The 24,406-nt window shown below is 45.7% G+C and overlaps 1 protein-coding gene across 1 annotated transcript in view; it reads right to left on the reverse strand.

Moving 5' to 3' along the window:
* Positions 1-24,406, reverse strand: part of N4BP2 (NEDD4 binding protein 2) — a 123,248-nt gene that overhangs the window by 73,634 nt on the left and 25,208 nt on the right. Inside the window, exon 4 of the mRNA XM_069744571.1 lies at positions 10,793-10,917. Within this exon, the coding sequence (XP_069600672.1) occupies positions 10,793-10,917 (125 nt within the window). The remainder of the gene's footprint in view (positions 1-10,792; positions 10,918-24,406) is intronic.

Consider the following 24,406-nt stretch of genomic DNA (forward strand, 5'->3'; position numbering starts at 1 on the left):
CAGAAATGACACCATTTTGGAAACTAGACCCCCAAAGGAACTAATCTAGATGTGTGGTGAGGACTTTGAACCCCCAAGTGCTTCACAGAAGTTTATAACGCAGAGCCATGAAAATAAAAAAAAAAATTATTTTCTCAAAAATGATCTTTTAGCCTGCAATTTTTTATTTTCCCAAGGGTAACAGGAGAAATTTGACCCCAAAAGTTGTTGTCCAGTTTCTCCTGAGTACGCTGATACCCCATATGTGGGGGTAAACCACTGTTTGGGCACATGCCGGGGCTCGGAAGTGAAGTAGTGACGTTTTGAAATGCAGACTTTGATGGAATGCTCTGTGGGCGTCACGTTGCGTTTGCAGAGCCCCTGATGTGGCTTACCAGTAAAAACCCCCCACAAGTGACCGCATTTTGGAAACTAGACCCCGAAAGGAACTTATCTAGATGTGTGGTGAGCACTTTGAACCCCCAAGCGCTTCATAGAAGTTTATAATGCAGAGCCGTGAAAATAAAAAATACGTTTTCTTTCCTCAAAAATAATTATTTAGCCCAGAATTTTTTAATTTTCCCAAGGGTAACAGGAGAAATTTGACCCCAATATTTGTTGTCCAGTTTCTCCTGAGTATGGTGATACCCCATATGTGGGGGTAAACTACTGTTTGGGCACATGCCGGGGCTTGGAATTGAAGTAGTGACGTTTTGAAATGCAGACTTTGATGGAATGCTCTGCGGGCGTCACGTTGCGTTTGCAGAGCCCCTGATGTGCCTAAACAGTAGAAACCCCCCACAAGTGACCCCATTTTGGAAACTAGACCCCCCAAGGAACTTATCTAGATATGTGGTGAGCACTTTGAACCCCCAAGTGCTTCACAGACGTTTACAACGCAGAGCCGTGAAAATAAAAAATAATTTTTCTTTCCTCAAAAATTATGTTTTAGCAAGCATTTTTTTTGATTCACAAGGGTAACAGGAGAAATTGGACCCCAGTAATTGTTGCGCAGTTTGTCCTGAGTATGCTGGTACCCCATATGTGGGGGTAAACCACTGTTTGGGCACACGTCAGGGCTCGGAAGTGAGGGAGCACCATTTGACTTTTTGAATACGAGATTGGCTGGAATCAATGGTGGCGCCATGTTGCGTTTGGAGACCCCTGATGTGCCTAAACAGTGGTAACCCCTCAATTCTACCTCCAACACTAACCCCAACACACCCCTAACCCTAATCCCAACTGTAGCCATAACCCTAAACACAACCCTAACCGCAACACACCCCTAACCACAACCCTAACCCCAACACACCCCTAACCATAACCACAACCCTAATTCCAACCCTAACCCTAAGGCTATGTGCCCACGTTGCGGATTCGTGTGAGATATTTTCGCACCATTTTTGAAAAATCCGCGGGTAAAAGGCACTGCGTTTTACCTGCGGATTTTCCGCGGATTTCCAGTGTTTTTTGTGCGGATTTCACCTGCGGATTCCTATTGAGGAACAGGTGTAAAACGCTGCGGAATCCGCACAAAGAATTGACATGCTGCGGAAAATACAACGCAGCGTTTCCGCGTGGTATTTTCTGCACCATGGGCACAGCGGATTTGGTTTCCATATGTTTACATGGTACTGTAAACCTGATGGAACACTGCTGCGAATCCGCAGCCAAATCCGCACCGTGTGCACATAGCCTAATTCTAAAGGTATGTGCACACGCTGCGGAAAACGCTGCGGATCCGCAGCAGTTTCCCATGAGTTTACAGTTCAATGTAAACCTACGGGAAACAAAAATCGCTGTGCCCATGCTGCGGAAAAACTGCACGGAAACGCAGCGGTTTACATTCCTCAGCATGTCACTTCTTTCTGCGGATTCCGCAGCGGTTTTACAACTGCTCAAATAGAAAATCGCAGTTGTAAAACCGCAGTGAAATGCGCAGAAAAACCGCGGTAAATCCGCCATAAATCCGCAGCGGTTTAGCACTGCGGATTTATCAAATCCGCAGCGGAAAAATCCGCAGAGGACCAGAATACGTGTGCACATACCGAAACCCTAACCCTAGCCCTAACCCTACCCCTACCCCTAACCCTACCCCTAACCCTATTCTAACATTAGTGGAAAAAAAAAATTTCTTTATTTTTTTATTGTCCCTACCTATGGGGGTGACAAATCATTTATTATTTTTTTTATTTTGATCACTGAGATATAATCTATCTCAGTGATCAAAATGCACTTTGGAACGAATCTGCCGGCCAGCAGATTCGGCGGGCGCACTGCGCATGCGCCCGCCATTTTGGAAGATGGCGGCGCCCAGGGAGAAGACGGACGGGACCCCGGCTGGATCGGTAAGTATGATGGGGTGGGGGGGGGACCACGGGGGGGGGGGGGATCGGAGCACGGGGGGGGGGGGATCGGAGTGCGGGAGGGGTGGAACGGAGCACGGGGGGCGTGGAACGGAGCACGGGGGGGCTGGAATGGAGCACGGGGGGGTGGAACGGAGCACCGGGGGGGGTGGATCGGAGTGCAGGGGGGGTGATTGGAGCACGGGGGGGTGATTGGAGCACGGGGGGAGCGGACAAGAGCACGGGGGGAGCGGAGCACTGGACGGAGGGGAGCCGGAGCAGTGTACCGGCCAGATCGGAGGGCTGGGGGGGCGATCGGTGGGGTGGGGTGGGGGCACACTAGTATTTCCAGCCATGGCCGATGATATTTCAGCATCGGCCATGGCTGGATTGTAATATTTCACCCGTTATAATAGGTGAAATATTACAAATCGCTCTGATTGGCAGTTTCACTTTCAACAGCCAATCAGAGCGATCGTAGCCACGAGGGGGTGAAGCCACCCCCCCTGGGCTAAACTACCACTCCCCCTGTCCCTGCAGATCGGGTGAAATGGGAGTTAACCCTTTCACCCGATCTGCAGGGACGCGATCTTTCCATGACGCCGCATAGGCGTCATGGGTCGGAATGGCACCGACTTTCATGACGCCTACGTGGCGTCATGGGTCGGGAAGGGGTTAAACAAGCAGTTTTGGTGCCATTTCTATTAATTTTGTAGCATGCATTTTTTTAAAACCTTAACAAAAAAAAGGAAAACATATCCTGGGCATGTTGCTAAAAAAAAAAAAAATACATTAACCAGTTCATGACTGAGCCATTTATCCCACCTCCCCTTTTCACATTTTTTCACTGCAGAACGGTTATGACAAATGAGTGTGATCATGTCATGTACATGGCAATCCTTAAAATGTGAAGATTTCAAGCGTTGACCTCCAATTTGGTAAAAGCGTACCTTCCATTAATGAAGTACAAAAGTCAGTGCGTAAATTCTCGATTCTCATCTAGGATTAAAAACTCTGTCCTCTACAGCTTCAGTTAAGTTGGCCATATACATTAGATATACAGTTGTGGCCAAAAGTTTTTGAGACTTACACAAATTTTGTTCTTTACTGTTTTTAGATCTTTTAGGCAGATGTTTCTATTGTTACAAGACTCAATATCTACAGTTGACCCTTAGGCCATGTTCACACTATGCGTTTTTTACGGCGGAACCGCATCGATTTTGCCGCTGCGAGTCCGCAGCTGTTTTCCATGCAGGGTACAGTACAATGTTACCCTATGGAAAACAGGAACCGCTGTGCCCACATTGCGGAAATTCATTAAAAAAGCCGCGCTGAATTGCTGCGGTAAAAAAGAAGGATCATGTCACTTCTTTGTGCGGAACTGCAGCGGTTCTGCACCCATAGACCTCCATTGTGAGGGTCAAACACGCAGTAAAACCCGCAGATCAAAAAATATCTGCGGGTTTTATGCGGTTATGGGTGGAGAAACCGCTGCTACAGGAAGTGCGGGGAAGCGGGAGGAAGTTGGTGCGCGGAAGTGCGTGGGCGGAGTGTGGTCCTGGATCCCGAAGAGACTGTCATGGAGGCATATCGTCGCATGGGGATCGATGTCGGTCGTTTGATAGATTTGGTATGTATGTGTGTGTGTGAGAGTGTGAGTGTGAGTGTGTGAGTGTGTGTCCCCATGCGACGATAGTGCCACCATTGTGCTAAGTCGCCGTATGGGACTACTACTCCCATCCGGTATTATTGTCCCTGTGTCCGGCGACTTAGCACAATTGTAAAGTAACACAAAATACACACAATACACATACATGACACACAGTACATATAACACAGAGTATATACTCACCAACAGCACACTGGTACGCGAAGCCCTCGATCCCCTAGAAAAAATCCCAAAATAAAAAAGCTAATCCATACTCCCTGTCCGCAGAATCCTTAAAACGAGTGTCCCACGCCGATCGGCTGCTCTCCGGCGATACACTGCTAGGAGCGAAGCTCCTAGCAGTGTATCGCGTACTGTTCCAGAGTTCAATGGCTCCGGCGTCTCGGTTAACGGCAGTACTGCTGCGTTGAACTTTCCCACGCAGTACTGCCGTTAAGCGAGAGTACCGGGGTCAATGAACGCCGGTAAACTCGCTCGCGCATGCGCAGTGACACACCGACAGGAGCTATGGCTCCTGTCAGTGTGTTGCTGCAGCCATGGAGAGCAGACATATCTCTGGATGTGTCTGTTCTCCATGGCAGATCTTCGTGGGACCCTCGATGGATTTCTGCTGACAGGGCCAGGGAGTATGAATTTGTTTTTTTATGTCACGTCTTTTTCAGGTTCGAGGGTCTTCAGGATGGATTGAGCATTCAATAAAGGGTTTGTCAAAAAGTGGGTGTCTTTATTTCATTAAAAAAAAAATTTCTAGTGTTTGTGGGGTTTTTTAACCCTTTCATAGGATTAATAATGGATAGGCGTGAATATAAGGCAAATATCCATGGCCCCTTTCCTAGGCTATGAATATAAGCCCACGGCTGTCTGCGTAGCCTTTCTGGCCTAAAAATATAGGGGGACCCCGACACTTTTTTTGTTTAGGGGCCCCCTATATTTTAGTGCCAGAAAGGCTACGCAGACAGCTGTGGGCTTATATTCATGGCCTGGGAACAGCCATGGGTATTTTAACCCTTTCCCAGGCCACAAATAATGGCCCACGGCTGTCTGCCTAGCCTTTCTGGCCTAAAAATATAGGGGGACCCTATGTCATATTTTTTCGGGGTCCCCATATATTATTGTAACCCTTTCATAGGATTAATAATGGATAGGCGTTCAGACCAGTCCGGCTTTATGCCTGATCGGTCCACTGCGATCAACTTACGAAGGCTGTATATGAATTTGCAACTCAGATCCGACAACTGTGGCCAGAGAGTTATTACATCTTTAGACGCTCATAAGGCGTTCGATAGTGTGGAGTGGGGATATCTCTGGCAGGTGCTCCGGAGTATGGGGTTTGGACCGCAGTTCATATCCTGGATTCGACTGATGTACTCGATGCCGATGGCTAGGGTTAGGGTAAATGGGGAGTTATCACGGACCATACAACTGGCTAGAGGGACGAGACAGGGGTGTCCGCTCTCTCCTCTTTTGTTTGCTCTGGCTGTGGAACCACTGGCTGCTAAGCTTCGACGGTCTGATGAGGTGACTGGGTTTAAATATGGGATGATTGAAGAAAGGGTGGCGTTGTATGCGGATGACATTCTGCTCTTTCTGGCTGACCCAGGTACGTCCTTGGAGGGAGCCATTGGGATTATTGAGCGTTTCGGATCGGTGTCGGGACTTAGGATAAACTGGAGTAAGTCTGTCTTGTTTAAGGTGGATGATGATGGCGGGGAGCCACTGGAGGATGGGCGACTGGAGGTGACTAGCCAATTTAAGCACCTTGGAATATGGGTATCTATGCCTGTTACTGACTATATACATAGAAATCTGACTCCAATCTTAGGTGTTCTTAAAGCGAAAGCGGATGCTTGGCTTAAACTGCATTTATCTGTGGTAGGTAGGGTGAATCTTATTAAAATGATTTTGATGCCAAAAATACTGTATATTCTTCATAATGCGCCAGTTTGGATACCACGCGGGAGATTTAGACAGATTAACTCTCTGTTCAGGAATTTGATATGGGGGAGACAGCATCCGCGTATCAAACTGGAGACAATTCAGCGACCCAAGGAAGATGGGGGACTGGCATTGCCTAACCCTGAAATATATTTCCTTGCAGCCCAGAGTCAGCATTTAAAAGGCTGGGCGCATGAAATGTCATCTGGGGCGGTACAGCGGCTGATGGAAGTGGTGACAAAAAGAAGGCCAGTAGTACAATGTTTGGAGGATGGATCCCTGGGGGCTCTGGGGAAATTATACCCGACTGTGTTGTTGATACGCAGGCTGTGGGGTAGGCTGAGACATATACGGGGGGTCACGGATTTGACTAGATTCTCACCGCTATGGCATAACAGCAACTTACAGGAGTTTGAGGCACTGGGGGTACTGACAGAATGGCAAGTCAAAGGGATTCAATACGTGTATCAAATAATTGAGCGAGGTGAATTGAAATCATTTTCCCAATTACAGGCGGAATTTGGTCTTGGGACTGTGGGGGAATTTCAGTATTTGTGGATGAGGCATGCTTTTGGAGCTCAGAGTAGAAACGGAGGTATTGGAATTCAGAGGGATATAGTACTGGAGTATGTGTGTAATGAAGGGACGACTGGGGGAGTCATATCTACTTTGTATAAAGATCTGTTGCACACTTTCCTATTGGGGTTTCCAATAATGGCGAGAGCTAAGTGGGAGAGGGATCTGGGTCCAATGGAGAATGAGACTTGGGAGTCGGTGCTAGAATGGGTCCCACGATTGTCACTGAGCGAACCGTATAGACTGTCACAGCTCTATGTGATACACAGAGTTTATAAGTCACCGATGGTGCTATATAAGGCAGGATTGCGTAATGACTCTGAATGTCCGAGGTGTAAATCTACGGATGCTGATATTTTTCATATGATGTGGACATGTCCGAGGTTGGCTGCCTTCTGGGTGGTAGTTTTGAGTCGTATGGAAGGTGCGTATGGATGTAAGGTGCCAAGGGATCCTATAGTGTGCTTGTTGGGATGTGTGGATGAGATTGGAGTGGATAACAACCTAAAGATAGCTATTGCCAGATTGTTATACATGGCTAGGAAGGTAATAGCTCGAAATTGGATTAGGGAAGAACCGCCGTCAAAAGGAGAGTTCCTCCAGTATGTGAAGCAGGGCCTGACACTGGAAAAGGGGTTTTATAAAAAAAGAGGGAAAATTGAAATGTTCAATAAAATGTGGTCTCCGTGGATTGCTATGGGATAGGGGTATTATAGAGGGAGAGTTAATTAAGGTTCCTAATTAATGGTAATGTTAAATGTGGCTTATATTATTGGCCGAGGGATTAGATAGTATATTGGTCTAATGATGGAAGTGCTAAGCAAGGTGAGCTGCTTTGTTGGGTGGGATTGAAGGGGAATGTTTGAAGGGGGGGGGGGAAAGCTTTGTATTGAAAATGAGAATGTAACATGTCATTTATCTTGTTATTCTTAATAAAAATTTATTTGAATAAAAAAAAAATAATAATTGATAGGCGTCTTATTGACGCCTCTCCATTATTAACCGGGCTTAATGCCACCTTACAATAGCAAGGTGGCATTAACCCCTCATTACCCCATAAAGGGGTTAGGGGTAGGGTTAGGATCCCTTTAGGGTTAGGGGTAGGGTTAGGATCCCTTTAGGGGTAGGGTTAGGGGTAGGATCCCTTTAGGGGTAGGGTTAGGATCCCTTTAGGGTTAGGGGTAGGGTTAGGATCCCTTTAGGGGTAGGGTTAGGGATAGGGTTAGGATCCCTTTAGGGTTAGGGGTAGGGTTGGATCCCTTTAGGGTTAGGGGTAGGGTTGGATCCCTTTAGGGTTAGGGGTAGGGTTAGGGATACGGTTAGGATCCCTTTAGGGGTAGGGTTAGGGTTAGGATCCCTTTAGAGGTAGGGTTAGGGTAGGGTTAGGATCCCTTTAGGGTTAGGGGTAGGGTTAGGGATAGGGTTAGGATCCCTTTAGGGGTAGGGTTAGGGATAGGATCCCTTTAGGGTTAGAGTTAGGATCCCTTTAGGGTTAGGGTTGGGGCTAGGTTTAGGGTTTGGATTACATTTACGGTTGGGATTAGGGTTAGGAGTGTGTCAGGGTTAGGGGTGTGGTTAGAGTTATGGTTGGGAATACAGTTTGGGGTGTGGTTAGGGTTGGGGTTAGGGTTTCAGTTAGAATTGGGGGTTTCCACTGTTTTGGCACATCAGGAGCTCTCCAAATGCGACATGGTGTCCGATCTCAATTCCAGCCAATTCTGCGTTGAAAAAGTTAGGGTTAGGCTGTATTATCTAGGCACAGTATGGCGTCCCCTGGCTGTATTATGTGGGCACTGTATGGCGTCCCCTGGCTGTATTATGTGGGCGCAGTATGGGGCCCCCTGGCTGTATTATCTAGGCACAGTATGGCGCCCCTGGCTGTATTATGTGGGCGCCCTATAATTTAAGTCTTCTGCCCGTCACCCTGGCGGCTGGATATCGGCTTCTGGGCCAAACTAACTGATGACGGCCCATTCTTGCCTAATCAGTGCTTGAAGATTATCACAACTTCTGAGTTTTGGTTTGTCAACTCACTTTTTGAAGATTGACCACAAATTGAGATCTGGGGAGCTTCCTGGCCGTTAACCCAAAAATTCAATATTTTGAGCCACTTAGTCATCAATTTTGCCTCCTGACATGGCCTCCATCATGTTGGAAAAAGCAGTGCTCATCGCCAAATTGCTCCAGTATCGTTGGGAGCAGTTGCTCTTGGATGATATTTAAATCAAATTCTTAAAGGGACTCTGTCACCTGAATTTGGCGGGACTGGTTTTGGGTCATATGGGCGGAGTTTTCGGGTGTTTGATTCACCCTTTCCTTACCCGCTGGCTGCAATATTGGATTGAAGTTCATTCTCTGTCCTCCATAGTACACACCTGTGCAAGGCAATCTTGCCTTGTGCAGACGTGTACTATGGAGGATAGAGAATGAACTTCAATCCAATATTGCAGCCAGCATGCAGCCAGCGGGTAAGGAAAGGGTGAATCAAACACCCGAAAACTCCGCCCATATGACCCAAAACCAGTCCCGCCAAATTCAGGTGACAGGTTCCCTTTAATTCTTGGCAGTCATCTTAGCAAAAATTGTAAGTAAGCCCACTCAATGGATGAAAAGTTCACACATAGGAATGGTCTCAGGACGCCTTACTGCTTAGGCTACTTTCACACTTCCGTCGTTTGGGCTACGTCACAATGCGTCATTTTGGAGAAAAAACGCATCCTGCAAAGTTGCCCGCAGGATGCGTTTTTTTCTCCATAGACTTGCATTAGCGACGTATGGCCACACGTTGCATCCGTCGTGTGACAGATGCGTCGTGTTTTGGCGGATCGTCGGCACAAAAAAAACTTTCAATGCAACTTTTTTTGTGCGACGTGTCCGCCATTTTCGACCGCACATGCGCGGCCAAAATTCCCCCCCTCCTCCCCGCTCTTCACAATGGACAGCGGATGCGTTGTAAAACTGCATCCGCTGCCCACGTTGTGCTAAATTTAGAACAACATCCGTCGGTACGCCGGGCCACGGTTTGTGACGGCCCCGTACCGACGGAACTGTGAAAGTAGCCTTAGACACAGGACTCGTGGTAGCGCTCACCTTTTCTTGTTAGGACAATCATACTTCCAGAACTCCAAAATAGTCTGAAGGGGGCTTCATCAGAGCAAAAACAATGTAGGAAGCACAGGGATTGGATGCAGAGGACAGGGGTAAAGCTATTTTCCCCTACCTTGAGCCCTGTGTCGGACCAACAGCAAATTATTCTGAGACCACCTATGTGTTGGGGTTATTTCAGTGACTAACAACACTGAAGCGGCAATGTGTCCATCTCACCTAGACCAGCCAACCATCTAATGTGTCTGTGGGTCTCCTCACTGTCACCACTGTCAGATGTAAATGGATTTCAAACTACGGAATCCTTTTTTCCTCTGGACGATATACTGTTATCTGAGAACTCTAGCAGTGGTTACTCATCTTCCTACTAAGGACACATATATTCTCATTTGAACAGAGTTTGTGTCGCGTGTCCATTGTATGTAGGGGTCAGGGGAAAGCAAAGAGCCAAAAATATGCATTGCTTTGACAGCAAAGAATAAGAGAGTGTCATTTGTATGTCTGCATCGGGAACCTGTGAGATAGTAAAGTCCTGTGATTACAGCAGCCTCTGCATTCATTTATGCAGTTTAATAAGCTCGTAAGAGTTCGGTAGTGACGGAGGACGTGGAAGGAGTGGTGACCGACAAGTGTAATGCTGGCTAGCAGGCTTCTAGACCGAGAAACCGTGCCAGGGCTACAATTTGTATTTAAAAAGGCATAAAACGATAATCTCTCAATTTAAAAAAAAAAGTTGGCTCAGCTTTTTTTTTTAGCAAGGTACAATACATGAAGAGATTATTTTACTGGAAGTATGCCTTAAACAGCTATCAGACAAACATTGGTGAAAATTAGTGATATTACAAAAAAATAACCTACCTGACACACAGTCAGAAGCCTGTGCTTGCCCTTCCAGTCATTAAGTAATTTGGCTTGAGACAGCTGTAATTATGGTTGTATTCTAGATTACTATAATGTAAGGGAAAGTGCGCACCATACTCCCCATTCACATACCAGACATCAGGACAAGGTGCAACTCCAGAGGGAACGAATGTATGAAAATCATCACACACAATACATATGTGAACATATCGAAACTTCGTTCCAGAGAATACAATTATAAAAGCGGTCTGTGTTTTGTAAGCAATAATCCACTATTTTGCGTGCGGAGTTTCAGGAGTCACAAAAAGCAGATTGTTCTTACCTCGCTTATGATTCCACTCATGGGCTTCACCAAGACAGCTTATGTCATACTGGTAATCACCATTTTGGCTAAAGTAATCATCAGTACTTAGAATAACTCCAGTTGGATTCTGCCCTAATATTAATCTGGAAGACAAGGATATTTTCTATTAAGAAAAATATATACAAATAAACATAAAAACAGAGATCATCAAAATAAGAAAAACTTCAGTAATTCATGTTCCCTTTCAGGAGTATGGATTCATTGTTTAACCCCTTAGTGACAGAGCCAATTTGGTACTTAATGACCGAGCCAATTTTTACAATTCTGACCACTGTCACTTTATGAGGTTATAACTCTGGAACGCTTCAACGGATCCCGCTGATTCTGAGATTGTTTTTTCGTGACATATTGTACTTCATGTTAGTGGTAACATTTCTTCGATATTACTTGCGATTATTTATGAAAAAAACGGAAATATGGCGAAAATTTTTAAAATTTTGCAATTTTCAAACTTTGTATTTTTATGCCCTTAAATCAGAGAGATATGTCACGAAAAATAGTTAATAAATAACATTTCCCACATGTCTACTTTACATCAGCACAATTTTGGAAACAAAATTTTTTTTTGTTAGGGAGTTATAAGGGTTAAAAGTTGACCAGCAATTTCTAATTTTTACAACACCATTTTTTTTTTTTAGGGACCACATCACATTTGAAGTCATTTTGAGGGGTCTATATGATAGAAAATAACGAAGTGTGACACCATTCTAAAAACTACACCCCTCAAGGTTCTCAAAACCACATTCAAGAAGTTTATTAACCCTTTTTGTGCTTCACAGGAACTGAAACAATGTGGAAGGAAAAAATGAACATTTAATTTTTTTTTTTGCAAACATCTTAATTCAGAACCATTTTTTTTATTTTCACATGTGTAAAAACAGAAATGTAACCATAAATTTGTTATGCAATTTCTCCTGAATACGCCAATACCCCATATGTGGGGGTAAACCACTTTTTGGGCGCACCGCAGAACTTGGAAGTGAAGGAGCGCCGTTTGACTTTTTCAATGCAGAATTGGCTGGAATTGAGATCGGACGCCATGTCACGTTTGGAGAGCCCCTGACGTACCTAAACAGTGGAAACTCCCCACAAGTGACACCATTTTGGAAACTAGACCCCTTAAGGAACTTATCTAGATGCGTGGTGAGCACGGCTGGAATTGAGATTGGATGCCATGTCGCGTTTGGAGAGCCCCTGATGTGCCTAAACAGTGGAAACCCCCCACAAGTGACACCATTTTGGAAACTAGACCCCTTAAGGAACTTATCTAGATGCGTGGTGAGCACGGCTGGAATTGAGATTGGATGCCATGTCGCGTTTGGAGAGCCCCTGATGTGCCTAAACAGTGGAAATCCCCCACAAGTGACCCCATTTTGGAAACTAGACCCCCCATGGAACTTATCTAGATGTGTGGTGAGAACTTTGAATGCCCAAGTGCTTCACAGAAGTTTAGAATGCAGAGTCGTGAAAATAAAAAATATTCTTTTTTCCACAAAAAAGATTTTTTAGCCCCCGAGTTTTTATTTTCACAAGGGTAACAAGAGAAATTGGACCCCAAAAGTTGTTGTCCAATTTGTCCTGAGTATGCTGGTACACCATATGTGGGGGTAAACCACTGTTTGGGCGCACGGCAGAGCTCGGAAGGGAAGGAGCGCCGTTTTGGAATGCAGACTTTGATAGAATGGTCTGTGGGCATTATGTTGCGATTGCAGAGCCCCTGATGTACCTAAACAGTAGTAACCCCCCACAAGTGACTCCATTTTGGAAACTAGACCCCCCAAGGAACTTATCTAGATGTGTGGTGAGAACTTTGAATGCCCAAGTGCTTCACAGAAGTTTTGAATGCAGAGTCGTGAAAATAAAAAATATTTTTTCCCACAAAAAAGATATTGTAGCCCCCAAGTTTTTATTTTCACAAGGGTAACAGGAGAAATTGGACCCCAGAAGTTGTTGTCCAATTTATCCCGAGTACGCTGATGCCCCATATGTGGGGGTAACCCACTGTTTGGGCGCACGGCAGAGCTCAGAAGGGAGGGAGCACCATTTGACTTTTTGAGCGCAAAATTGGCTGTCGTGTTTGGAGACCCCCTGATGTACCTAAACAGTGGAAAACCCCCAATTCTAGCTCCAACCCTAACCCCAACACACCCCTAACCCTAATCTCAACCTGATCCATAATCCTAATCACTAACCCTAACGATAATCACAACCCTTACCCCAAAACAACCCTAATGTCAACCCTAACCATAACCCTAATCAAAACCCTAAATCCAACACACCCCTAATCCTAATCTCAACCCTAACCTCAAACCTAACCCTAATCCCAATACACCCCTAATCACAACCATAACCTTAACCCTAATCCCAAGCGTAACCCTAATGCCAACCCTAACCCTAATACCAACCCTAATCCAAACCCTAACCCCAACTCTAACCCTAACTTTAGCCCCAACCCTAGCCCTAACTTTAGCCCCAACCCTAGCCCTAAGGCTACTTTCACACTTGCGTCGTTTGGCATCCGTCGCAATCCGTCATTTTGGACAAGAAACGGATCCTGCAAATGTGCCCACAGGATGCGTTTTTTGCCCATAGACTTGTATTGCCGACGGATCGTGACAGATGGCCACACGTCGCGTCCGTCGTGCACTGGATCAGTGTTTTGGCGGACCGTCAGCACAAAAAAACGTTCAATGTAACTTTTTTTGTACGTCGCATCCGCCATTTCTGACCGCGCATGCGTGGCCGTAACTCCGCCCCCTCCTCCCCAGGACATAGATTGGGCAGCGGATGCGTTGAAAAACTACATCCGCTGCCCACGTTGTGCACAATTTTCACAACGTGCATCGGTATGTCGGGCCGACGCATTGCGACGGCCCCGTACCGACGTAAGTGTGAAAGAACCCTAACCCTGAATTTAGCCCCAACCCTAAACCTAAATTTAGCCCTAACCCTAACTCTAGCCCTAACCCTAATTTTAGCCCCAACTGCTTTTCTCCTGTCGGCCGGCAGATGGCGATAGATGGCGGGCGCACTGCGCATGCGCCCGCCATTTTCTTTTCCCCGGCGGCCAGGAGGAGCAGCAGGAGGATCCAGGGACACCGGTGAGTATGATAGGGTCCCCGAATCCCCCTATTTCTCTGTCCTCTGATGTGCAATCACATGAGAGAACAGAGTATTACACTTTGATTTTTTATTTTTTTTTTTGCGGTCGCCGGTAAACAGTTAATTACCGGTGATCGCAAAACAGGGGTCGGTAAAACCGACCCCGATCATGTTCTTTGGGGTCTCGGCTACCCCCGGAAGCCGAGACCCCAGAGATTCTGCGCATGCGCCCGCCATTTTGAAGATGGCGGCGCCCACCGGGAGCCACGAGGAGCACTGGGGGAGATAGGTAAGTATCGGGGGGCGATCGGGGACCCCTTTTCTCTGTCCTCTGATGTGCGATCACATCGGAGGACAGAGAAATTAAAAAGAGATCGCGTTTTTTGCAATCGCCGGTAAACGGTTAATTACCGGCGATCGCAAATGCGGGGTCGGTTAAAAAAACCCCGAATCATGTTCTCTGGGGTCTCTGCTACCCCCGGCAGTTGAGACCCCGGAGAAAATCCGACTCTGGGGGGGGGCGCTATTTACTTTTTCCACGGCACTGTGGTTTAAGTACCCTTAGCGGCCGCCGTTAAAAGGCGTATCGGCGGTCGCTAAGGGGTTTCCTATTTATCAGCTATCCATGGGGCAGGTGAAAACTTATTGATCGGTGAGATCTGACCGCTGGGACCTGCGCCAATCGGCATGGCTTACCATGGCAGCCAGAGGCCTGATGAAGACACCTGTCACTGCTATCTTGGTACTCTCTTTAAGTCCTAACCACAGGCTAGGCTTCATTGGAGATCAGCAGTCTCCCTAATACTGTGGGTCTTGCAGTATATAGACCGAGCAATCAAAGGATCTCAGGTTCAAGTCCCTAAGAGTACTAAGAAATAAAGCAAAAAATGTTGTAATCACTTCCTTTTTAATTTAAAAATAAGAAACAAAGTATTTAGTACTGACACGTTTGTAAAGTGGATAAACGCTGTAAAAATGTAAAACGTCAAAATTGCTATAGTTTGGCTGAGGTATCTCCATAATGAAAAGCAATCAAAAAGTAGTGTGTAACAAAAAACGGTAATTAGACCTACCGGTAATTGTATTTCCAGGAATCCATCTTGACAGCACCATGGAGGACGTCCTTCTAATCCATAGTGGGACAGGAAACCACAAGAGTTTAAAAGGACCCTCCCCCAACCACCCTTCAGTGATTTTCCAAAGTAACACCTCTGGATGGATGCAAAAAAGAATTTTATTTGAACATAATCATTATACAAATGTTACTTCACATAAGTATGCAGTGTATTTGACATAGGGAGGGAACTAACAGTGCTGTCAGGATGGATTCCTGGAAATACAATTACCAGTAGGTCTAATTACCGTTTTCCAGGTCACCACCTGACAGCACCATGGAGAAGTACCAAAGGAGATTTTTGGTCCTAGGGAGAGACTACTGCATGAAGCACCTTCCTGCCAAAGGCTAGCTGAGATTACACTACGTCTAGTTTGTAATGCTTAGAAAAGGTACTGAGACTAGACCAGGACGCAGCCCTGCAGATCTGATCTGCTGAAGCACCCCCTCTCTCTGCCCATGAATGAGCTTTTAGGTTGCCTGGGGGACTCTTTCCCTGTGCCTAATATGCTAGGCTAATGGTGGATCTAATCCATCTCGCAATGGTAGATTTTGATGCTTTTTTTCCTTTATTAGGGCCTCTAAAAAGGACAAACAGATTAGTATCCTGTCTCCAGGCTCTAGTTGCCTCCAAGTACTTAAGTACAGTCTCCCTAACATCCAAGTTATGATAACATTTCTCCTTCTGGTTTTTGGGAAACTGAAAATGATGGAAGCACTACCTCTTGATTCACATTTGAATCTGAGACCACCTTAGGAAGAAAGCCTGGGTCAAGTCTTAAGACTAGTCTATCATCAAATATTTGCAAATAGGGATTTTGAGTGGACAGGACCTAAAGTTCCCCTAGTCTCTTAGCCGAAGTAATGGCCACTAGAAATGCTGTTTTGAGGGAAAGATTAGCGATGTCTATATCGTCAGCTAGATCAAAAGGATTTTTGCACAATTCATTAAGGACCAGGTTAAGATCCCAAGGTGGGATGGTTTTCCTGATTAAGCTTCTTAGCCTCAGAACTGCCCTGGAAAAATCGAGCTATCCAGGGGTGGCAGGCTAGGGAAGAATCATAAAATACGCTGAGGGCTGCCACTTGAACTTTCAGAGTACTCAGTTTAAGACCTTTCTTAAATCCCTGCTGCAAAAAAAATCAAGAATCTTGGGAATGTCAGGGTGATCAAGATCAACCATCGTGTCTCCACAAAAACTGCAGAATTTCTTCCAAATTTTTAAATAAATTGCAGAAGTTATTGGCTTCCTACTTGCTTGGAGTATGGAGATGACCTCCTCTGATAGACCTTTTGTTTTCAGGATCTGGCGTTCAGGATTCAAGCCGCTAATTGGAGGCTGTCTGGGTTCTGATGAAGAATCGGGCCCTGGAGGAGTAAATCTCTTCTTTTCGGAAGGAGAAATGGTTCCCCTACCGCCAACTTTTTTAGTAAGGGGAACTAGCTCCTCTTGGGCCAGAACTGAACCACTACAATGATCTGAGCTCTGTCCTCGTATATCTTCCTGAGGATTCTTGGGATTAATGCAAGAGGGGAAAAGCATAAAAGAGACCCCTGCTCCATGATTGTGAGAGTGTGTCTACTCCCGCCGGTCTTTCCAAAGGGTTCAGTGAATAAAAGGTTTCGACCTTCGCGTTCTGTCTGACAGCGAATAAGTCCACCTCTGGTGTTCCCCAGCGTTGGCATAGCTCGCTGAAAACTTTGCTGTTTAGCTCCCACTCTGTAGCTGACAGCTTTTTCCTGCTCAGAAAATCCGCCACTTGGTTCTTCGAACCCTCCAGATGTACTGCTGAAATTGAGAGTACCGATTTCTCCGCCCAACTGAAAATCTGATCCAGTAGATGTTGTAATTTTGGATGTCCTGGACCACCCTGATGTTGAAGGAAGGCTACCATCGTCGTGTTGTCCAAGAGAATCTTCAGGTGTTTGTTCTTTAGCAGAAACTGTGCTGAATAGAGGACCTTCCAAACCGCGTGTAGTTCCCTGTGATTTGAGGAGTTCTTGCTGTCTTCTGAATTCCACTGTCTCTGATAGTATCTTCCGAGGACTAGACCACCCCAACCTTGTTGGCTTGCATCTGTGGTCACCGTAACTGCTGGAGACTGGATCAACGGAACGCCGACCTGGAGATTTCTGGGAACAGTCCACCAGGGTAGGGATCGTCTGACCTGATGGGATAGACGGAACTCCCTGTCCAGTGAGCTCTGTCTTCTGTCCCAGGAAGCTAGAACTGCTCTCTGTAACTGACGGGAATGAAACTGGCTCCAGTTGACACAAGGAATGCAGGCCGTCATTAATCCAAGGATCTTCATTGCATCCCTGATGGAGACTCGACTTCTTGAAAAATGGCAAATTCTTTTTGTTAATTCGGACCGCTTCTCGTCGAAGAAAAGATTGACTGACATTTGAGTCTAGGATAACTCCTAGAAACTTTATTCTTGGTTTAGGCATCAGGTCTGACTTTGACCAGTTCACCACCCAACCTAATTTCTGCAGAGTGGAGATCACCAACTGACAATTGATCTTGAGCTGCCCTATAGAGTCTGCTACTATTAGGGAATCGTCTAAATAGGGTACTATCGTGATGTCTCGATTTCTCAGATAAGCCACTATTTCTACGACAAGCTTTGTGAAGACTCTGGGAGCTGTTGCCAACCCGAAAGGGAGGCAGCAAAACTGGTAATGGTAGACTCTTCCTTCTTTTTCTACCGCAAATCTGAGGTATTTCTGGTGATCTGCGCAGATTGGTACGTGATAATATGCACTCTTTAGATCTTAAGTGCACATTACCACGTCTTTCCCTAACAGGGGAATTGTAGAGCGAATAGATTCCATTTTGAATCTTTTGTATTCTAGCCATTTGTTTACGGGTTTGAGGTTTAATATAGTTCTGGATTCCCCAGGCGGCTTCTTTATAGAGAAGAGGCCTGAGTAATGACCTCTTCCTATCTCCCGAGGAGGAACTGGGGATACTGCGGCCATTCGCAGAAGATCCTGGATGTCCAACCACATAGGGGAGACTGAAGAAAGATGGACATTGGACTCAAAAAATTTCTCTGGGGGAACGGAGTTGAATTCTATTTTGTACCCCCGAGAGATAACCTGGAGAACCCAAGGACTTTTTGGTAATCTTGCCCCACTGTATCCAGAAGTTCGACAGCCGCCCTCCTATTCTGCTGGCATCATTTCTTTCAGAATTCTGATATGGAGGTCGAGGGACCTGAATCCCTATTTTTGTTTCTATTTTCTCCCCCTTTTTGATAGCTCAATCTCCCTTGCTTTCCCTTACCCCTATAGTCTGACCTTTGACTATAATAGGGCCTGCGAAAGGGCTGGTACTTTCTACGTTTTTCCTCTGGAAACCCCTTCTTTTCATCTGAAGCTTTTTCCAGGATATCATCAAGAATGGGTCCAAAGACTCTACCCCCTAAGAAAGGGATGGAGCACGGCTTATTTTTAAAATGGACATCACCTGACCAATTTTTCAACCATATAGCTCTCCTGGCTGCATTCGATAAAGACTGGCCTCTAGCTGTGAACCTAACAGACTCTGCAGTAGCATCTGCTAGAAAGCCGGTTGCTAGTTTTAGTAGAGGAATTGCTTTAATAATGGTCTCTCTAGGGGTTCTAGCTGACAACTGATCTTTCAAGTCATCTACCCACAAATGCATAGCCCGCGCCATGGATGTTGCCGCTATATTTGTGCAGATTACCGCCGCTGAGCTTTCCCAGGCTCTCTTTAAGAGCCTAGCCGCCTTGCGATCCATCGGCTCCTTTAAGTTAGAGGAGTCCTCGAATGGAATGGCGGTCCTCTTAGAAACTTTTGCAAGAGGAATGTCAATTTTTGGGATATCCTCCCAGTCCTTGATAGGGAGGCGGAGTCTGAAGTCTTTAGGAATTGATAACCTCCTTTCTGCTTCTTTCCATTCTTCTAAAATCATAGAACGAATATGGGCATTAACAGGAAAGACTTTTGAGGTCTGACAACGTAGTCCCCCAAACATTTCATCCTGACATGTCGGAGTAGATGCGGGTTCTTCAATCTGCATAGTCTGTCTAACTGCTCCCAAAAGCTCTTCTATATCATCAGATGAAAACAAATATTTTTTCCCCCTCTCTAGAGGATCTCTGCTTAACTCTTCCTCTTCCAGGTCTGATTCAAAAGAGCTGTCCTCGGATGACAGTTCCGATTCTCTCGGTCTTTTCTTGGATCTCTCCCCGTAGAATGTAAGTCCGCATGGACAGGGTCCTCTCCCCTCTGTACTAGTCTGTCATCATAAATTTGTGTCCTGTAAATGATCTCTATAACCCTGTATGTAACCCCTTTCTCATGTACAGCACCATGGAATTAATAATGCTACATAAATAAAAAATAATAATAATCTCTGTGGATCCTGGGGGTCAGACTGGATGGGCTGGGGAAATGTTAAGCCAGATATTGAGACTTGCACCTCCTCTCTGACAATGGCCCTCATATTCGTCATTAGAGAGGCCTGTTCTTCTCCCACGATCCGACTGGTGCATGACTCGCAGAGAGACTTTTGCCAGGAGTCCTTAAGTCTTATGGCACAAATGGGACATTTCCTGCACTTCCCGGATTTCTTAGCCACCGCAGAAGCATATAACACATAATATATAGAGAAGAAAATGTCGCATGGGCCTATACGTGATCAAAAGATCTGAGGGAGCAGGCCTCCGCCTGGGACTCACATGCGCCTGGGCCTCCTGCAGTATGTCGGGTTTCGGATTACCCGCCATACTGCTGGATAAGCCCCCCAGCCCACACATACCTTTATACTGTTGCCGCCGTGTCCCAAACCTCCAAAACGCTCAGGGAGTGGGAGGAGAGAAGACGCTGACCCATGCTGCCGGCCGCGACCCGGAAGTGACGTGCGCGACAGCCGAAAACTGGAAGTGACTCGCGCAGGAGTGCGATCCAGAAGCGAGCACGCGCCGCGCTCCCGGACTGCAGCCACGCCGATCCCAAATCCTCTGAGATGACCTGCGGCATTACCCCCGGATCCGCTTGCGAAGGATTTTACCCAGCAGAGGCGTCCACTTATGGCAGGTACATTGGGGTCTTGCGCCAAGGGTCGAGAGCCCCCCCAGTGGGAAGCAACCCTAAAACCAGGAGCAGCGCCACAGTGGTTGATGCTGAGGGACCCTATAACTCGGGTGTCTTGCAGAGTCTTCTAGTGGGAAGGAAGAGGCCGAGCCCCCCCGATCCTCACTCTCTGCACGGGACAGACTGACGAACTCTCGTCGTTCTCATCCACAGTGGGACAGGAGAAACACTGAAGGGTGGTTGGGGGAGGGTCCTTTTAAACTCTTGTGGTTTCCTGTCCCACTATGGATAAGAAGTACGTCCTCCATGGTGCTGTCAGGTGGTGACCTGGAAATTATATTAATAAAATAAAAAAATAAAAAAGTCTGCTCGCCATGTGCCACGATCACAAATTTCCAGTAAATTTTTACTGCACGATGAATACTGTAAAAAAGAAATAGAAAAATCTAAATTGCTTTTTTACCCCCCACCATTTACCGTATATACTCGAGTATAAGCCGAGATTTTCAGCCCATTTTTTGGGGCTGAAAGTCCCCCTCTCGGCATATACTCGAGTCATACCCAGGGGTCAGCAGGGGAGGGGGAGCGGGGGCTGTCTAATTATTACTCACCTGCTCCTGGCGCGGTCCCTGCAGCTTCTTCTTGTACTGAGCGGTCACATGGTACCGCTCATTACAGTAATGAATATGCAGCTCCACCCCTATGGGAGGTGGAGCCGCATATTCATTACTGTAATGAGCGGTAACGGTGACCGCTCAGTAGAGGAAGAAGCAGCAGCACCAGGGAACCAGAGACTGCACCGCGCCAGGAGCAGGTGAGTATAATGGGAAGGGGAGCGCTGCGCGATATTCACCTGTTCCCCGTTCCAGCCGCCACTTTGTCTTCAGCGTCTTCTGCAGTGACGCTCAGGTCAGAGGGCGTGGTGACGTGGTTAGTGCGCGCCCTCTGCCTGAACATCATTGCAGAAGACGTTGAAGATGGAGCGGCGCCGGAATGAAGTCAGGTGAATATTGAAAGTGACGAGGGCCTGAGCGACGGAGAGGTGAGTATGTGATTTTTTTTTTTTTATCGCAGCAACAGCAAATGGGGCAAGTGTCTGTATGGAGCATAATTCTGGGGCCAGAACGTTTGTGCAGCACTATATGTGGCAAGTGGCTGTATGGAGCATCTTATGGGGCCATAACATTTGTGCGGCAATATATGGGGCAAGTGTCTGTATGGAGCATCTTATGGGGTCATAATCAACATTTGTGCAGCATTATATTGGGCAAATGTGTCTATGGAGCATCTTACGGGGCCATTATTAATTTTTATGCAGGATTATATGGGGCATATTTTAATATGGAGCATCTTATGGGGCCCATCATAAACTTTATAGATCATTATATGGGGCTCCTGATTCAATAGGGATATTCAAAAACACTTAACCTGCTGATGTCTCAATTAATTTTACTTTTATTGGTACCTATTTTTGCCGTATTTTCTGGCGTATAAGACGACTGGGCGTATAAGACGACCCCCAACTATTCCATATAAAATATGGAATTTGGGATATGCCCGCCGTATAAGACGGGGGTCATCTTATACGCCCAGTCATCTTATACGGCGTGTGGTTCCTAGGTTCTGGAGGAGAGGAGACTCTCCTTCAGGCCCTGGGATCCATATTCATGTTAAAAATAAAGAATAAAAATAAAAAACATGGATATACTCACCCTCGGACGGGCCCTGGATCACAGCGCTGCTATCGTCTCCCTCTGTTCCTTAGAATGCGGTGAGTGAAGGACCTTCGATGACGTCGCGGTCACATGAGCGGTCAGATGTTGGTAGTCTTCAGACTTCATAATGCCATGCACACGGTCAAGCAGTCCAGTGCCAGAGGCAGCAAAGCAACCCCAAAACATCAGGGAACCTCCGCCATGTTTGACTGTAGGGACTGTGTTCTTTTCTTTGAATTCCTTTTTTTTTCTCCTGTAAACTCTATGTTGATGCCTTTGCCCAAAAAGCTCTACTTTTGTCTAATCTGACCAGAGAACATTCTTCCAAAACGTTCCAGGCTTTTTCAAATAAGTTTTGGCAAACTCCAGCCTGTCTTATGTCTCGGGGTAAGAAGTGGGGTCTTCCTGGGTCTCCTACCATACAGTCCCTTTTCATTCAGACGCCGACGGATAGTACGGGTTGACACTGTTGTACCCTCGGACTGCAGGGCAGCTTGAACTTGTTTGGATGTTAGTCGAGGTTCTTTATCCAACATCCGCACAATCTTGCGTTGAAATCTCTTGTCAATTTTTCTTTTCCGTCCACATCTAGGGAGGTTAGCCACAGTGCCATGGGCTTTAAACTTCTTGATGACACTGCGCACGGTAGACACAGGAACATTCAGGTATTTGGAGATGGACTTGTAGCCTTGAGATTATTTTTTATTATTTATTATTATTATTATACATTTTTATAGCGCCATTTATTCCATGGCGCTTTACATGTGAATACGGGGCAAATATAGACAAATACATTAAACATGAGCAGATAACAAGGCACACGAGTACATAAGGAGGGAGGACCCTGCCCGCGAGGGCTCACAGTCTGCAGGGGGTGGGTGAATGTGGGTGGGGGTGGGGGTGGGGAGATTGCTCATGCTTCCTCACAATTTGGCTTCTCAAGTCCTCAGATAGTTCTTTGGTCTTAATTCTTTTCTCCATGCTCAATGTGGTTTACACAAGGACATAGGACAGAGGTTGAGTCAACTTTATTCCATGTCAACTGGCTGCAAGTGTGATTTAGTTATTGCCAACACCTGTTAGGTGCCACAGGTAAGTTACAGGTGCTGTTAATTACACAAATTAGAGAAGCATCACATGATTTTTCGAACAGTGCCAATACTTTTGTCCACCCACTTTTTATGTTTGGTGTGGAATTATATGCAATTTGGCTTTAGGACAATTCTTTTTGTGTTTTTTAATTTAAGACAAACTAAATGAAGATAATAATACCAAATAATTTGTGTTTGCGATCATTTTCAGGAAGAAAATGAGTATTATCTGAAAGAATTGCAGGGGTGTCAATACTTTTGGCCATGACTGTATGGTAAATGTAATGGTTTAAGGCTATGTGCACACGTTGCGGACTTACTGAGGATCGCAGCGTTTTTTTTTTCCGTGCAGAAACGCTGCATATCAGCAAGTGATTTACAGTACAATTTAAATCAATGGAAAAAAAAAATGCTGTGCTAATGATGCGGAAAATTCCGCACGGAAAACACAGCGGATTAAAAGAAGGAGCTTGTCATTTATTTGTGCGGATCTGCAGCGTTTTTGTACCCATTCAATTATAGAAATCCACAGGGGTAAAAATGCATGAAATCCGCACAAAATCATAAAAAAAAGCGCATAAAAAAAGCATCAAATCCGCACATGTATTTTCTACCAAGAGATGCAGAATCCGCACAAAAAATTCCAGACACAAATCCGCAACGTGTGAATACACCCTAATTCAGAACTACAATTCGGTAAGCAAAAGTAAACCTTCATAGTGCTAGGTAGACTGAAAAAAAAAGTTAAGGGTCTTGCAAAGGTGAAAGCAATTTAACCCGTAAAATAAAATTATAACTACTTTTATTTTATATTCACACTACGAAAAAAAATTAACACTCTCTTGGGGTGTGCTCCCTTCATTGTTCAGGAAAGCTTGAGAGTTCAGACTGGCGGCATGGTCGAGTCACTGGTCTGAACTGGGCAGCTCTGCCTCTGAGGCATCGGAGACGCCGGGCCCTGCCACCTGTCCAGCTTCAGAGCGGTGCAATGGTAACAATAAAACAACACAAAAACATTGTAACAATGAGAAACAAAAAAAAACAAAAAAAAGAAAAACAAACAAACATGTTATAGCTCTTGGAATGAAACCAAAAAAATGGGAAATTAGGGCACAGGCTTGTAATTCTTTAGAATATCAAAATAACTGTTTACCAGGCAGCAGAGATGTCCTTCTCCAACAAGTAACTGAAGCAGCAATGTTGGTCACGGACACAGCACGTCCATTATGGTGCAGGGGTATATTAACTTTTTTGTTTTTGCATGGACAGATTAGGTTGTGAAAAAGAATTGAATGTCTTTTATATTTTTTATTCTGATTTGCAGGTCAAATTCGCCCATTGATGTGAACAGGTCTTATACTTGGATGCCAACTGGAATACTGTTTAATGTTAAACAGGAAGGAGAAACTAATGGTAAAAACGTACGCAAACAACAATGGATGAAAATAGGAAACGCAAAAAAAAACATGAAAAGAAGGTGTAGA

This window comes from Ranitomeya imitator, chromosome 1 (genome assembly GCF_032444005.1).
Source record: "Ranitomeya imitator isolate aRanImi1 chromosome 1, aRanImi1.pri, whole genome shotgun sequence".
Lineage (NCBI taxonomy): Eukaryota > Metazoa > Chordata > Amphibia > Anura > Dendrobatidae > Ranitomeya > Ranitomeya imitator.